Source organism: Musca autumnalis, unplaced genomic scaffold (assembly GCF_047663935.1).
Source record: "Musca autumnalis isolate F117 unplaced genomic scaffold, ASM4766393v1 scaffold_1, whole genome shotgun sequence".
Classification (NCBI taxonomy): domain Eukaryota; kingdom Metazoa; phylum Arthropoda; class Insecta; order Diptera; family Muscidae; genus Musca; species Musca autumnalis.
The window spans coordinates 327,980,745-327,998,163 of record NW_027411644.1 but is presented as its reverse complement, the minus strand read 5'-3'; the positions used below and the strand labels follow the sequence as shown (position 1 = coordinate 327,998,163).

Genomic DNA, 17,419 nt, shown 5'->3' with positions numbered 1-17,419 from the left:
GAGAGAGGGGTAAAATTTAATTTCACAAAAAAAGCTACAATTTCCATTCAACATTATCTTGAATTTCATGTTAAATATTAACGTAATTCAAACTGAAAGGTCAAGTGGGAGTGGTATATAAAACTGACATAATACGAGGGGAAAGAAAAAGAACAAATCTTTGTATTTGTGTTATTCTTTTGCCTTCTTCAAGAACTTTATTTGCCATGCGTCTGTATTTGTGTTTTTCGCATTTAAAATGGACCTTCGGTGAGGAGAGTGGCATCATAAATAGCCAATGGAGAATTGAAATTAAATTCAATATTTTTAATCATATTTCATTCGAACTAAAGAAAACCTGGGACAAATAGAAATTGAGAAAAAAAGAAAGGGTCAGACATTAAATATGAGAATATTTCAACAAGCACTGTAAAAAGCAACGGGGGAATGGATGGGCAGAACTTACCAAAGAGAGCGTTCTCAGAAATCATTGAAACATGTATGCTTCTTCGATAATAGTATTGCCTTTTATTATCATTGCCTGTTCACATTTACATATGAATTGCAAAATTTTACCCTGAGCTTGCGATAGTAATTTTTTTCTTTTAAATAATTAACAATCCTCCCTACCAATCACTAAGACTCTCAAGTAAAAGTAAAAAAAGATGAAACCTTTCTTGGTTAGAAAAAATAATCTCGTATGCTTACTCTTAAAGTTTATCAACCTTTTTAACTCATATAAAACTAAATTACGCGTGTTCACTCTAATCTAGAAACCGACATTTGTAGACGTTAAAAGGATATTAAAATTAATGGCAATCATTTAGACAGGTGAACAAATAAATGGATGGATGGATGGCCGGTTGGAAAAAATATTAAAACAGAAACGTGGATATCTGACGAACAATGTCAGTTTGAATAAATAAATATTAGATGTGAAAACATAAGAGGGCAATAACCATAGACACATAAATAACTCAAATAAAACGATTATGGAACACAACTGACAAACAAACGACTTTATTTTTGACGCTTATTGTGTTCGTCTTAAATTTTTCATAAACAAAAGGTAAGCTTAAATTTATATCATAAGCAGTCATTTTACACTTTGTGATGAAATGATAATTACATTCACCTCTATACCCGCAAAAAAGTTAATCATCCCTCACGGGGTAGCAACTGTTTTTGGAATAATTGAAACTAAAATAAGTTTAGAAATAGTTTAGGTAATGTTGCCACTCCAATATTTTTTATTATGGTCTTCGAATTGTCCTTCAGATGCAGTGTTGGGTGCGTTCACAGATAGTTGCACATCCATATATTGGATGGCTGCTAATAAGCAGTCGAGGGCAGGAACGTAGTCAGAAATGTATCTCGACACCAACGGACAAAATTTAATGTTTGGGAGTAAAATATACAAAAAAAAATAAAAATATAAATACATAAATAAAATAAAATAAAAAATTACCGTTTCGTGGGGGCGGCACCCTCGAAGTTCTGACAGCCTGTTAAAAAAATAGTATCACTGCCTTGTTACAAAGGTTCGCAAACGATTGGACGCAACATTGCATTGAAGTAAAATAGAACAACTAATTTCCTTTCGTTTATGAAAGTACTAACCTCTTCCGCAACGTCAAGGCAAGGCTTATTCCTAGAAGAAGTGGAATATGCCATGGTAACTGAAGAATGTTATTTTTTTGTAAATAAAACAATAGGGGTATGACTTTTTTACAACTTCGTATCCCTGTATCATATGTTGATTAATTTTTTACCTAATATTAGATAAAATCTTAATTATTAGGTGAATCGACAAAAAAGCTCACACACAAACACGGTAATTTGAAAATGTTTTATATGGACTTTTTTGACAAACTTTTGAATTCACTATAAACTGATATATAACTGAATACAAGCTTTAGAGCAGAGACGCGCTTCTTTGCAAAGACCGTATAGTGAGGGCGCCCACTGAGTTGTTTTGCATTTGCTTTTCTCACTTGCAGTGTAAGTGAATGAACACAACCAATAAATTATTGTTGACGTAGGGGATGTAAGATACCAAGGAACGGTCCTGACCGGCCTTAACATGGCAAAGCCCAGGATTTATTTTAGTCCCTCTTTCATCTCAAGTGGACACTGAGCTCCCCGTGGTGTCACCTGGGGAACTGCCTTTAACACCCGTCAAAGGTAGTGAGCTAACATGTGCCGCGCGTTCGCCCATAAGAATATTAAAAACTTGGGTTTGGGCGTCGGATTAGTAACCCTACCCTAGAAAAAACAGCCTAATATGAAAAAACGAAAGAAAAGAAATACAAACCCCTCTAAAGTTTACGAACCCTGCAAACGTTTTAAGGACCATGATCTGCGAATCTGCACCTGGAATGTTCGCACTCTTTATAGAGAATGTGCAGTTTACGCATTGGCAAATGTACTTGAAAAGTACAAGGCCGACATTACTGCCATACAGGAAATACGATGTAGTTGGTCGGAGGTTAAAGCATCTGGTCTCCAGCTTCACCCCAGTGAATGAAAGACTCGCTGCATTAAAAGCAAAATTCTTCAACATCAGCTTTATTTGTGCTCATACTCCCACTGAAGACAGGGGCGAACAAACCAAAGATATATTTTACGAGCGCTTAGAAGAAACTTATGACCGTTGCCCTGCCCATGACATTAAAATCATTCTAGGCGATTTTAATGCCAAAATTGAAAAGGAGAATATCTTTGGCCCAACAGTCGAGAAATTCATTCTCCACAGTGAAACATCTGACAATGGTATGAGGCTGATAGACTTTGCAGCTGCAAGAAACATGGTAGTTAGCAGTACCAGATTTAAGCATCTCGATATCCATGAGGGCACCTGGCTGTCGCCAGATCAGAGAACAAGAAATCAAATTGATCACGTTATGATAGATGGAAGACATGCATCAAGCGAGTTGGATGTACGATCTTTCCGAGGTGCAAACATAGACTCGGTCCACTACCTTGTTGCAGCAAACTGATTAACTGGTAACTGATACAGATAGTGTGCTCGGGATATGAATAAAGCCTTTTTCCAAACTGTTGGTATCCAATACTAGCGAAGACAACAAAGATACCACAGATACAATCCCAGAAGATGGTATTAAATGTATACCGCCCGGCCAAGGTGAGGTAAAGAGAGCAATAAATTATGCTGAAGAATAATAAGGCAGCAGGACCTGATGGCCTACCAGCCGAGCTGTTTAAAACCGGAGGCGACACGCTGATAAGGTGTATGCATCAGCTAGTTAGCTCCATCTGGCAGGAAGAACGTCCAAAAGAAAGGAGATAAGACTTTATGCTCCAATTATAGGGGCATTAGTCTTCTCCCTATCGCCTACAAGATAGTGTCAGGGATATTGTGCGAACGACTAAAGCCCATGGTCAACGAAACAATTGGACCATAACAATGCGGCTTTCGACCTGGCAAGCCCACTACTGACCAGATATTTACCCTGCGGCAAATCCTGGAGAAGACCCAAGAGATGCAGATCGACACCTACCACCTTTTTGTCGATTATAAAGCAGCCTTCGACAGCCCGCTACGTTCAAAGGTATTCCAAGCCATATCTGAATTTGGTATCCCCGTAAAGCTCATTCGGCTTTGTAAAATGACTCTAACTGACACAAGATCTTCAGTTAAAATGGGAAAGAACCTCTCCGAAGAGTTTTGTACCAAAATAGGTTTCAACATCCTGCTAGAAAAGGTTATAAGAGAGGCAAAAGAGGCAACCGTCAAAAGAAGTGGCACAATCTACACCAATACCACATGTTACTTGCTTATGCTGATGATATAGACATCATGGGACGATTAGCAAAAGAAGTAACCGATACCTTTATTAAGGTCGAAGGAGAATCTGCTAAAGTTGGTCTGGCGGTAAACGGCGAGAATACCAAGTTGATGGTGTCGACGCGCAATGCGTCCATTGAGATCGGACCAACTGTTGAAATTGGTTCCTATAATTTTGAGGTAGTAAAAGACTTCGTATACCTCAGCACCGCCGTAAACACAACAAACGACATCTGTTGTGAAATAAAAAGAAGAATTGTATTGGCCAACAGATGCTACTTTGGCTTAAGTAAGCACTTCAAAAACAAAGCCACAACTCGTCAAAATAAAATAACGCTTTACAAAACACTGATACTACCCGTGCTGATGTATGGTTCCGAAGCCTGGGTACTTGCGTAAGCAGGTAAGGCAGTGCTTGGCGTGTTTGAGAGAAAAATTCTTCGAAAGATCTACGGACCGATCTACGTTGACGGTAAATATCGACGTCGTATGAACCACGAGCTGTATCTGCTATACAACGACATCAACGTAGTTAAACGTATCGAGATGCAGCGATTGCGTTGGCTAGGCCATATAATAAGAATGAGCGATGATGAACCCACTAAAAAGGCATCTAAATTCGAGCCATATGGCGGTGCACGCAGAATTGGCAGGCAAAAGAATAGATGGCGCAAACAAGTGGAGAACAAGGCGTGGTTTTCCAAAAAGCGAAGCACTAAACAGAGAGAATTGGAGATCTTTTCTTAGTTCGGTCTATGGAACAAATGTACTGTAATGGGCCAGCTAAGTAAGAAAGTAAGGTTATTGTTTTCTTCACTCATACATACACACATACTAAAACATTGATGGAAATGGACGACGCTACTTTAGAGTCACAATTACTACTTACTTAGCTGTCCCTTTAAAGAATATTTGTTCCATAAGCCGAACTAATAAATGATCTACATTCATCTCTGTTTGTTGCATTATTTTCCCAATCTGGATATCGAGTTTTCTGATTTGGTATTTCATCTGTTCGCACAATCGAAGCCTTGACCTTCCAGGTCTGTGTGTGTCGCCACGCGGCCCGTATTTATACGCCTTTTTAGCAGGTTCATCATCACTAGACAGCAGAATTTTATGCAACCTCTAGTTTTGATCCGATTAATGTCAACTTTTGGGGCTGGTATGAACACCTGCCTTGCAATCAGAAGATCTGCGGTTCGATTCCCAGGCCAGACAACATCAAATTTCCATCGGTGGCAAAATACCTCTCAGTAATGTTGGCGACCTTTCCTGAGTATTTCAGCCATGTAAAAATTCTCTACAAGCGGTGTTTTAAGACACGCCGTTCGGATTCGCGATAAACTGTACTCATTGATATGAGTGAAGTCTCTCTTGTCCCGCCTGGGATGTTTGTGGAACATTATATATTATACCGACAAATTTCAAGTGGAAAGTTTTATACCCCCAACGAAGACTTAATGCCAAATTTCAGCCCTTTCGGAAAGATATTGAGGTCACAATCGGAAGGTGCTGTTCTATGGGAGCTATATGAAGACTTGGACCTTTGCGGAAAATTTTGAGGTAGAAAGTTTTATATCACCAACGAAGACTTAGTACAAAATTTCAGGCATTTCGGTGAGATACTTAGGCCACAAATCATTAAATATGGTTTTGAAAAAGGGTTGCATATGTTCATATTATGCATATATGTATGTCAAAATATGCAAAAAATTCTGTGCCTAATTCGTTTTATTTTGTGATAAAATGAGTTTCTGTCTAATCAAATTTTCTCTACGACCATTCTAACCATATATGCATTTACATAGGATTCCGCTGTCTAATCATCACTTATTCTTATGACATGGCCTAGCCAACGCAATCGTTGTATCTCGATACGTTCAACTATACTAATGTCGTTGTATAACCGATACAGCTCGTGGTTCATACGACGTCGATATTCACCGTCAACGCAGATTGGCCCGTAGATCTTTCGAAGCACTGCCTAATTTGCTTGCGTAAGTACCAAGGCTATGGAACCATACAATAGCACTGGTAGTATCAGTGTTTTGATTTTAAACTGCTTACTTAAGCCAAAATAGTATATGTTGGCCAATACAATTCTTCTTCGTATCACACAACCGATGTTCTTTCTATACCTTTAACTACCTCAAAATTACAGGAACCTACTTGGACACCATCAACTTGGTCTTGTCGACCTTTACCGTCAGACCCACTTTAGTAGATTCTCTTTCAACTTTCATAAATGTATCATGTTAACTGCGGACCGGGTATCAGTTAAAGTCATCAAATGATCTTCGACATGGCTTGGAATACATTTGAGCGTAGAGGGCTGTCGAAGGCTGCTTTATAATCGACAAAAAGGTGGTAGGTGTCGATCTGCATCTCTTGGGGTCTCTTGGATTTGCGCGGAGTAAATATCTGGTCAATGATGGAATTGCCAGGTCCAATTGGTATGGCCAAATTACTTCGTTCATCAAAGGTTTTAGTCGTTCGCACAATATCATTGACACTATCTTCTGGGCAAAGGGAGAAAATTTATGTCCTGAAGCTAGAACATACAGTCTTATATCCTTTCTCGTGGACGGGACACATGATGTTCAGGTTCCAATCGACAGATACGCGTTCTTCCAGCCAGATGGCGCTAATTAGCTGATGTACAGATTTGAACAGCTCGGTTGGTAGGCCATCGGCTCCTGATACCTTATTATTCTTCAGCAGTTTTATTGCTGTTTATACGTCATCTTGGCCGGACGGTATACATTCAATACCATATTCTGGGATTGGATCTATGGTATCTTCGTCGTCTACGCTAGTATTGGATACCAAAAGTTTGAACAAATGCTCTTTCCTTACCCCGAGCACACTATCTGTATCGGTTACCAAATTACCTTGCTGGTCTCTACAGGAGGATGTGCCTGTACCTAAGACATCAGTTTGATGTTTCACTCTTTGGTAGAAGTTTCAGACTTCATTCTGACTCCTGTACATCTCGATTTCACATTCCCGCTTTTCCATTTCTACCTTTTTCCTGCGGAAAAGACGTTTCTCTTCTCTCCTTTTCTCCCGATACCTCTCTCGTGCGCAACGCGTTGCTACTGATTGAAAAGATGCCCGATATGCCGCATTTTTCTTTTCGGTAGCAGCACGACACTCCTGGTCATACCAAGGGTTCCTTAGTGGAGGTCTTTGGAGTCCAAGAAAGGATTTTCCGGCTTTTTGCATGGAGTGGGCAATAAATTGCCATTGCGCTGATATGTTATCGGGACGATGAGTGCTTTGATTAAGCAATTGGGCCAGTTAAGTGGAATATGCCGTGGTTATCTACTGTGATTGCAGCTTACCGATGCACAACTTCTGTGTTGTGTCTGTTCATACTTTAGTTACTAAGTTTTATAGGCTTTGCTGTAACAAGGTGGTGGTCCAAGTCTATTTGATTTCTTGTTCTTTGATCTGGAGGCAGCCAGGTGCCGTTATGAATATGGAGATTATTAAATCTTGTACTGACAACTACCAGAAGCATACGTTTCTTCTCAGCGCTCGTAAAATATACCTTTGGTTTGTTTGTTCGTGTCTTCAGTTGGAGCATGAGCGCAAACAAAGCTAATGTTGAAGAATTTGCTTTTATCCTTTGTGTAGCAAGTGTGTCATTCACTAGGTGCTGCTGGAGACCAGATGATTTAACCTCTGACCGACTTCAAATCCGCAACCAAACGCATGCGTTGTGGCAGCTATGTTACAGTGCGTCACATTTATGTGTTGTTGTAGATTAACATGCTGATCAATTATATATATACTTTGATTATTTCGAGGAGTTACAAACAAAATTCGTAGATGGGTACCACAGGGCTGTGTCGAAAAACCCACGATATGACCAGGAGTGTCGTGATGTGGCATATTCATGGATGAAGTATTGGGGTATAAGGAGAGAAAATAAATCCATGTACCACAAGAAAAAGAGAGAAATACGTTCAAAGGTGCAAGGTCCATAATTTCAAATTTTGCAAGATTACATTACCTGATACCCTGTCATCTGCTCAAATAGGAAAAATCCTTCTCCGAACAGTTCAACAGCAAATTTTTCTTGCATGCCTATTATGCGCAATGCCTACTCCTTGCCACACAATGATACTCCTTTCAATTGCTCTCATTTAATCGGTTTGGTTTATATGCATGTACTCTCAATAATACACACACACAAATTAAAATAATTAAAATTTATTTACATTAGTAAAGAATTATGAAGAGTTTAAGCATTTACGTAGGTATGTTAAAAGTCAACAGTATTGATATTATAAGCCAGCCTCAGGTGATGTTTTTTATGTGTGTTTTTTTGTTTTTGTAGCATTTTTATGCTAGTTTTCGTCATTCGATAATTGATTATTTAGTAAAAGGTTAAGTAAGTTAATTTTTTTGTAAAAGATGTTGTTCTATTCAAATCAAGTGCCTTATTTCACCGCATGTCCTTTTTGTGTGATTGTGGGCTCATTTCATCTCATGCCATTGGTGTTGTTATCCCTTTAATGTTTGCCATAATCATCGTTTGCATCGATAAGCGAGTTATTCAATTCTTCAAATAATTCATTTGATTGATGATTTCTTAACAAGGGATTATTGTTGTTGCCATTATTAGGGTTGTTGTTGTTGCTGTTTCTGTTACCAATTTGATTGCTAGCCGACAATGGATTTAAGGCCATGGCAGCTGCGGTGGAACGTAAAAGCAAAGGATTTCTTAAAGCATGTTGTAGTTGCATTAAACATCTGAAAGAAGGAATTGTTTTGAAACTTAATTTTATTTCGATTTTTTTAAACCAGTCAGCCAAACCTTTCTAGTCTTCTTTCATTGACGTCTTGAATGTCGAAAATTTCGGACAATCCTTCATCGTCTCGGTGAAACATATTCGTAGCCGTATTTCCAGCTCCATTTCTTTTGCCATTGGTCCAGCCACGTGAATATTGGAATGTCTGGGCCATGCATGTCATTGAGAACAAGAACAACAACACAAGGACACGCAACATGGAATATTGAAATGATTGACCCATAGGAAATTGCAGTTTGACGTGGATTTAAAATTGGCTGTAAACAAAATGAATGGTATTAAATAATAAAAAATACAAAGTTATAATAATTTAATATAATATGTACGCTTATTATTGTCTTATTTTTATTTTACATTGGCAAAAATATATGGGGATTTTAGAAACATGTTTAAATCTATAATGTTGCTTAATATGCATATGTATATTATATGTACATGTTTGGCAGATGTATGTGTCTGTATACATATTTTTTTGCTGGTTTGTGTCTTTGAATTATTGTAGCATAGAATCAAACCAAATGTAGAAAATTTTCGTTATATTATCTTCGACATTAACCCACATACCTACACACTTCGTTATTATCATTATCAGGGATGGAAATGTTTTTCTTCACAGAGAACACGAATTTCAAATTGATTTTCAAATGAAAAAAATCGAGCCGCAAACCTATTACAATTTGAAAAATTAACGATTGCGACGTTTCGAATAAATGTGTAGGTTTTGCCAATAAATTTAAATTGGACGAAAGCGCAAAAGTATTGAGCTTTTGTAGAAGAGATACCTAAAGATTCATGAAAGTGAATCTAATTTTTGAAGTCATTCGTTTCGATAGTTATCGTGCGGACCATTTAGTTGGTCACCTTAGGATTTTTCTCTTGCTCTTGCGACATTATGTCAGGAAGTATGGGCTAATCCACAACAAATTATATCGCTGTAATCACAAGACCTACCTCCGAAGAAAATTTCTAAACAATCCTCGAAAAGCGCACTATAGCGAGAATTTTCGGAAAGACGTTCCACTTCATGAAATTAGGCGTTTTTAGATCGAATTACGCACAACAGCAATTTCATAAAATTACTTTAATATGGAACTCGATATAAGAAGCCTAATTTCATGAAATTACTTCATTGAAATCACTCCAGTGTGGACCGGTACATAATGGCACAAAAGCATATTTAGTGCTTATGTACTAGCCATCCAAAAAATCCTATTATGACATGCAAAGTTTGGAGGAAATTGCTTAGTCACTCGAGAATTATCCAGCCCACGTATTGGACGTAGGCAATGAATGATACTAAGCAACGGCTCTGACCGGCTTTCATCTCAAGTGATGTCACCCGGGTGTTAACATGTGCCGACACAAAATGCGTACCTAGAATTCGTACCAACTGTGGAAGTTTGTTCATATTATTTTGACGTAGTTAAAGACTTTGTCTTCCTCGGCACCGTCATAAACACAACAAACAACATCAGCTGTGAAATAAGATGAAGAATTGTACTGGCTAACTTTGGCTTAAGTAAGCAGTTTTAAAAACAAAGCCACATATCATCAAAAAAATAACACTTTAGAAATCACTGATACTACCCGTGCTAATGTATGGTTCCGAAGCATGGGTACTTGCGCAAGCAAATAAGGCAGTGATTGGTGTGTTTGAGAGCACAATTCTTCGAAAGATTTACGGACCAATAGGTGTTGACGTTGAATATCGACGTCGTATGAACCACGAGCTGTATCGGCTATACAACGACATCAGTATCGTAACGACATAAGGAGCGATGATAAACCCGATAAAAATGCGTATAAATACGGGCCGCATGGCGGAACACGTTGAAGGCCAAGGCTTCGATGGAGTAAGGCTTCGATGGAGTAAGTAAGTGGAAGACGAGATTGAAAAATGCAGGATTAATAATTGGAACAAGTAAAAAAGTAACAGTCGGGTTTGCCGACAGAGATATACCCTCAGCCTTCGTAAATAGAAACTTTAATCTACGGTCAGATCGAATGTATTTAGGGTCTATTCAGAAATGTGTGGCACTTTTTGGACATTTGAACTTGCCGATAAAAATGTGGATTAGGATTATAGTTCAAACGATTTGCGGAGCACAGAATGGACCGACATAGTGCATTACGGAAGTGGATCTTATTTTGAGAGTCATAAGTTTTCGATAGACATCGCGCCCATGACTAGTGGGTTCAATGGGTTATCGTATACCTGTTGGACCAGGACATGCATGGGCTTGGACAAGCATGGGCTTGTCAACGGAAAACATAAACATCGGTATAAATTGCCAAGGATCTCCGAACAGACCCTAAACTACAGCTGGACACAAATGTTGAATCTTTTTGGGGGAGGTATCCTAAGGACAGGACCGATATGGGCCATTTTAGAAGTTAAACTAAATTAGGACAAAATATGACGAAGGCCAAATTTTGGACCAAATCGGTTTATCACTTCGAGAGTTATTGTACTCTCCAGCTACTACATATGGTGCCATAGGAGTTTTTTACAACTTTCGGGCTGTTTTCCCAAGAAGTATGGACTTGCCACTGAAAAAACTTTTACCGTCGTAATTGAGACGGCGATTGCAATTTGCTTCAACAGAAATCAAAGTTAGTCAAGAGCAAGTCTTAAAGTGAACTTATCCGAAATTTTGTGTGGGATGTACCCAAAAGAATGAACAAATATAGTCCATGTTCATATCTGATCTATATCTGGTAGATATATTAGGATGCGTAAAGTATGGACCAAATCGGTCCTTCCCTTCAAGAGTTGTCGGGCGCACAATTTTTCCAAACATTTTTTAACTTTTGTGGGGGTGAACTGATATGACCCATCTTAACTGAACTTAAACTAAGTTTGGACAAAATATTATGAATTCCAAATTTTGGATCGAATCGACAGTTCCGTTTGAGAGATATCTTGCGCTCCAACCACTACACACGGTGTCATAGGGGTTTTGTGAAACTTTCAGGATATTTTCTAAGGAAATACGGTTTTGCCCCTGATGAAACTTGTACAGCCGTATGGGGGCCGTGAATACAAGTTGTTACAACAAAAATCAAAACGATTCAGGAGCAGGTCCTAAACTGAACTTTCCGAAATTTTGTGTGGCAGGTACCCGAAGGCGTGGACCGATTGAGTCCATATTGGCACCTCGTCTAAGTTTGGTAGAAATATCACGATGTGCAAAGTAATTTCACGATCGTGCGCACAAATTTTCCGAACATTTTCGAATTTTTTTTGGGGGAGGTACCGGGAGGAGTGGACCGATATAACCCATCTTCGAACTTAAACTAAGTTTGCGAAAGCCAAATTTTGGACCAAATCAATTCATCCGTTCGAGAGTTATCATGCACACCAGCAAGCCAGACAGACGGACGGACATTATAAATCGACTCCAAATTTTCTGAAACACATTTCGTCCAAACATACTTGCGGTCCAAAACCATTATTTCGATGAGGCACATTTTGCCCGTATGAAAATGTATATTCCCTCATTAGCATAAATGTTGAGGGTATAAAAATAAAGTAACAAATAGAGAGGAATGAAAATATTTTCTTAGTTCAGCTGTCCTGTGTAAACCAACCAAATATTGCGAAATCCAAAGTTTGGATCAAATCGCTTGATCCGTTCGAGAGTTACCTGTGCACCAACCAGACATATGGACTGGCCATGTGCATGAAATACATTTTTGAACGTCAAAGGTTATATGTATGGCCTTGTTAGTCTAAAGGCTGAGGGTAAAAAAGTGAAACTACCTAACAAAACACAGTGGTGGCACTTACATGGGAAGATGCGACAAAAATACTTCTAGATAATACATGTGACTTAAAAATACTCTAACAAAAATATTGTAGTCTTAGATCAAAGTTTTGATTCGATTTGACGTGTCATTGCAGGAGTTGTCATTGCTTAGTGAACTTAACTTCTCCGCGAAAAATGATAAACATTGGTTCCCGATTTGATTATTAACTACATTTTCAAAGTAAATAGAGTTTAAATGGAATTCAGAATCTAGAACAACTTTTTATAAATATTTGGTGTATCAACCTGTATTGCATTTTCATTGTGAGAGCTAAGTATTTATAGATGTGTAAAGAAACGACACTAACGCACTCTGCCGGCAATTCCTTAAATTATAATAAACAAAAGACAGATAAAAACATATGTGGAATAAACAACTGAGACATAATAAAATGATGAAGAGAGAAAATGAGAGAGCGATAGAAAAGTAAACAAATTTGGATTAACACAAAGTTTTAAGTCAGATAAAAGTGAGGAGCACATAAAAAGGAATTGAAAGTGAAGTAATAGACTTTAATTGTCGTTTCTTTATTTATAGGTAATAATGTTTGTAAATAGTTGTAAGTTTGATCACTGAAAAAAATATATCACTTTATTTATAGAGCAACACTCCGAAGTCTATTTATTTACAATTCCTTAAATCGAAGTGGCAGTTGACTTTGGCCTTATAAAACGACAATTTTGGTCGAGGAATAAATAACATGGAGAAGTTACATTTTACATTTGTTGTAAAGGCAGCAGAGGATGGAAAAACAAACGTGATTTGTATAACCTCAATTAAGACTGAAGATGGTAAAAGTTACGTAGTACCAAGAGAACTGCAACCGGTAGGACAACATGCGAGCATTTTAGGATCGGCGGTTTACGCAAATATCAAAAACACATTAAAGAAAAGATATCAAACAAGAAATGTGTGGATTAAGATGACAGAAAATATGAAAAAAGAATACTGTGATGCGGATGAAAACTTGGTGATTGGGGGTGCATACCCAGAAGAAAAAACTGACAACGATAGAGAGAGTAATACAAGTATATCAGAGAACACAATAGCAGATCAAATGGCAAAGGCTTTTCAAATGATAATGAATAACCAAAAAAGTAACGAGAGACCATGTCTAAGAAAATTGGCAGAAAAATTTGTTATCGAAAAATACAGTGGAAAAGGTAATGCAAATCAGTGGTTAGATGATTTTGAAAACGAATGTGAAAGATTAGAAATTTCAAGAAACGAGGAGAAAATCGAAATTTTAAAGGTTTTCCTGGACAGATCTTGCTTAGACTGGTATAGTGCAATGATCATAAAAAATACTTTAAACTCGGAATGGGATACCTGGAAAGAAAACTTTTGTGCCACATATGCTAACAAAGGATGGTCAAGTAGCAAGTACGCTTTATCATTTAAATACCAAACAGTTCTCTACTGGAATATGCGCTAAAAAAAGAAAAACTTATGCTTGAAGTGAGATCCTCAATAGATCAAGGACATATACATAGATGTTCGAAGATGTGCTATATCGGCCCTCGTTTTGGTACATCTCCCATACAACAGTACCACCCGACTGCATTTGCTCACCGAACAAGGTGAATTGTGTGGAAATCGATCTTCATTTTGGTATACTCATACGCTGTAAAAGCCAAGCATTGTTTTCGTTCGTACGATTTACGGACAAATAGAAAAATCGTATGTAAGTTTGTACAACACATTCTTAAAAGCATTTACAGTACAGTTCAATGCTTTGGTATAGTTTCCTTATGGATGTTAGTTTTTTTCTCTTTATCCAACGTTACTATAATTATACCCTCCACCATAAATTTGTCATTCCGTTTGTAACACATCGAAATATTCTTCGGACACCCTATAAAGTATATATATTATTGATCAGCATAAAATTCTATGTCCGTCCGTCCGTCCGTCTGTTTGTCTGTTGAAATCAAGATACAGCTCGCAATTTTAAAAATAGAGAGTCACAATTTGGTAAAGAAGTTTTTATTACTTGCAGGATGGATGGTATTGAAAATGGGATATATCGGTCCACGTTTTGATATAGCCCCCATATAACGGTACCTCCCGATTTTCGGTATTTTTAAGGTTTTAGCTTCATTATCCTACCAAAACGTAGTCTTATTTAGGGGCACAAAACTTCCCCCCAGAATTTGTCGGTATCAGTCCACACCTTCATATAGCCCCCATAGAACGGTACCTCCCGATTTTCGGTATTTTTATGGTTTTAGCTTCATTATCACACCGAAATGGCTGAAATTTGGTACTTAGTCTACGTTGGTGGTATAAAACTTTCCCCCAGAACTTTGTCGGTATCGGTCCATGCCTTTATATAGCCCCCATAGAACGGTACCTCCCGATTTTCGGTATTTTGAACGTTGTGGCGTCAATATTCCACCGAAATGGCTGGAATTTGGTATTTAGACTTCGTTGGGGGTACTCAAACTTCCCCTTTTAATTTGTCGGTATAGGTTCACGCCTTCATATAGCCCCCATGGAAAGGTACCTCCCGATTTTTCGTATTTTGAAGGTTGTGTCTTCAATATTCCACCAAAATGGCTGAAATTTGGTATTTAGTCTTCAATGTGATATAAAACTGTTCGCCAGAAATATGTCTGTACAGGTCCACGCTTTCATATTGCCCCGTTTCTCACTAAAATTTGTCGGTATAGGTCCACGTTTCGATATAGCCCCCATAGAACGGTACCTCCGGATTTTCATAATACTGAAGATTGTGACGTCAATATCCAACCGAAATGGCCGAAATTCGTTATTTCGTCTTCCAAGAGTTATAAAATATTCCAGAATAGTATTATCAGTAAAGGTAAAAACTTTTCGTCAGAAATTTTTCGGTATAGATCGACATTTTGAAGTAGCCCCCATAGAATGGTGTCTCACATTGTTTTACCGAAATTGCTGAAATTTAGTATTAAGTCTTCTTCATACACGAAAGGAAACTAATTATTCCATTTTACCTCAATACAACTTGTGGTGGAGGGTATAACAAGATCGGCCCGGCCGTTCTTACTGGTTTTTCTTTCCTGTTCCCGGATGATATCAATTTTCCATACTAGATCGGACCACGACTATGTCTTGCAAAATAAAAAAATCCAAAAATAACACACTATTTTTATTCTTGAGTCGACTGAGGATTATTTATTAAAATTTCAAATATTTTTAGCCATATATGGATATCATTAAAATAAATCGTAGTCGCTTTAATCCGATCCCAAAAACTTTGTTTATAATAGTGTGAATGGGTATGGCTAAATATTCACTAAACCAAGTGTTAAGATTTCCAAATTTACAACTTATTTTATATATTTAAATTCTTATTTTCACACACTTAAAACCTTTGAAGTATGATCACAAATTTTGAAACTTACATTTGCTGTCTAAGGAATAAACTACACGTCCGTTAAAATGTTCTTTGAAATACCGACTGAATAACAAACTGAAATATGTTCGTGGTTTTATACCACATTTCTTGGCTGAGATACAAGAGGCAGAATCTTTACCAGCAATTATCATCTGGAACAGAAGGAAAGTCATATTAACTAAATACACTGGAAGAAATATAGAATATAAAATATGTACCAAAAGAAATTACAATCTCAACAAGCAAATTCTGATTGGAATGTAATCCTTTACTAATAAAACAAAATTCACATTCAACGTGTACCCGGACCGCCTTCTTCATTTAATAACACTTGTTTTATTTAGCATCTACACGGATTAAATGTTATTAGCAGGCAATTGTTTTTGTTCATTTTACCAAAAAAAAACTACCATATCATGTGTATGTAAAGCAAAAGTAACAACAACAACAAAACAACACATATAAACATCCTCCATAGAAGGATTCCATATTGACGATGGATTTTGGTGCCGCACCAACGAGTAAATTGAATGCATTTGTTGATTAAAAAATTATCACCTTCACTTTCTGCTAAAAATCAAACCCTTTCGTGGTCTGCCCCATCATCAAAGATAACACTTTGCCTGTGGGTCTTGCTAAAAATAAACATCATTTTCATTCCCCCAAACCCCACTTAGATTAGCCACAAAGATGTCTATGCAGACATTGGTGATGAAAGGATTGTGATTGAAGAGGTTAAGTATAGCCGATAATTATCCATGTGTTGATCATTTGTTAAAGTTTTGTTAAATGCAATTACATGTTTCGGTATGGTCTTGTGTCATATTTGTAGGAGAAGACATACGTCAGTTAGACGAATTTATTTAGAGGAAATAGAGGAAATTTTTGAGAACTTCAGCACTATATCATCGCTTAACTGAAAATAGTCAATAAAAAAATGTATAATTCAGATTTAGCTCCATTAATTACGCTTTTTGACAAAATTAAAGACATGATGACTTATCAACGGCTGGTTAAAGATCCAACAACAAATTTGTCGAAGAAAAACAATGAACTCGTAGAAGAGTTGTACAAAAATAACATTATCTCGGCAATAGATAGGAAAAACCTCAAAACAGACGTGGCTACAGCACCGAGATTATATGGACTGCCAAAGGTCCATAAAGACAACTACTTAGGTCTAAAAATTATAGAGGAAAAGTGGAACGAGATTAAAGAAATAACAAATATGACAAAGAGCCTATTTTTCAGCATTCTAAAATTCTGCATCAAAGACAACCGCTATTTCCAATACGAAGACAAGATATACAAACAAAAGAAAGGACTGCCAATGGGTTCACCGGCTTCTCCGATTGTAGCTGATTTAGTGATGGAGAAACTACTTGACACCTGTATGGAAACACTTTTGACGAAACCAGTGATTCTGACAAAATATGTGGACGATTTATTTATAATCATAGAGGAAAACGCAATAACAGATACATTGATAAAATTTAATAATTTCGATAGTCATATCAAATTTACTATGGAAGAAGAGAAAAATGGTTCCATTCCATATTTGGACACGGTCGTAATAAGAAATGAAAGAAAATTGGAGATAAATTGGCATCAAAAGCCAAC

The 17,419-nt window shown here is 37.4% G+C and overlaps 1 protein-coding gene and 1 long non-coding RNA gene across 2 annotated transcripts; one reads left to right on the top strand and one right to left on the bottom strand.

Annotated features, from left to right (window-relative positions):
• Positions 1–8,224: 8,224 nt before the first annotated feature.
• Crz (Corazonin) lies at positions 8,225–15,853 on the bottom strand. The gene is made up of 3 exons (XM_073964400.1): positions 15,807–15,853; positions 8,616–8,867; positions 8,225–8,551 (listed from the first exon to the last, which is right to left on the bottom strand). The coding sequence occupies exons 2-3, from the start codon at positions 8,831–8,833 to the stop codon at positions 8,311–8,313; spliced, it is 459 nt and encodes a 152-aa protein (XP_073820501.1). The 5' UTR covers positions 8,834–8,867; positions 15,807–15,853; the 3' UTR covers positions 8,225–8,310.
• Positions 12,872–15,982, top strand: LOC141391524 (uncharacterized). The gene is made up of 2 exons (XR_012409672.1): positions 12,872–12,957; positions 13,022–15,982. It is a non-coding gene; the product is annotated as an uncharacterized lncRNA (long non-coding RNA).
• Positions 15,983–17,419: the final 1,437 nt, after the last annotated feature.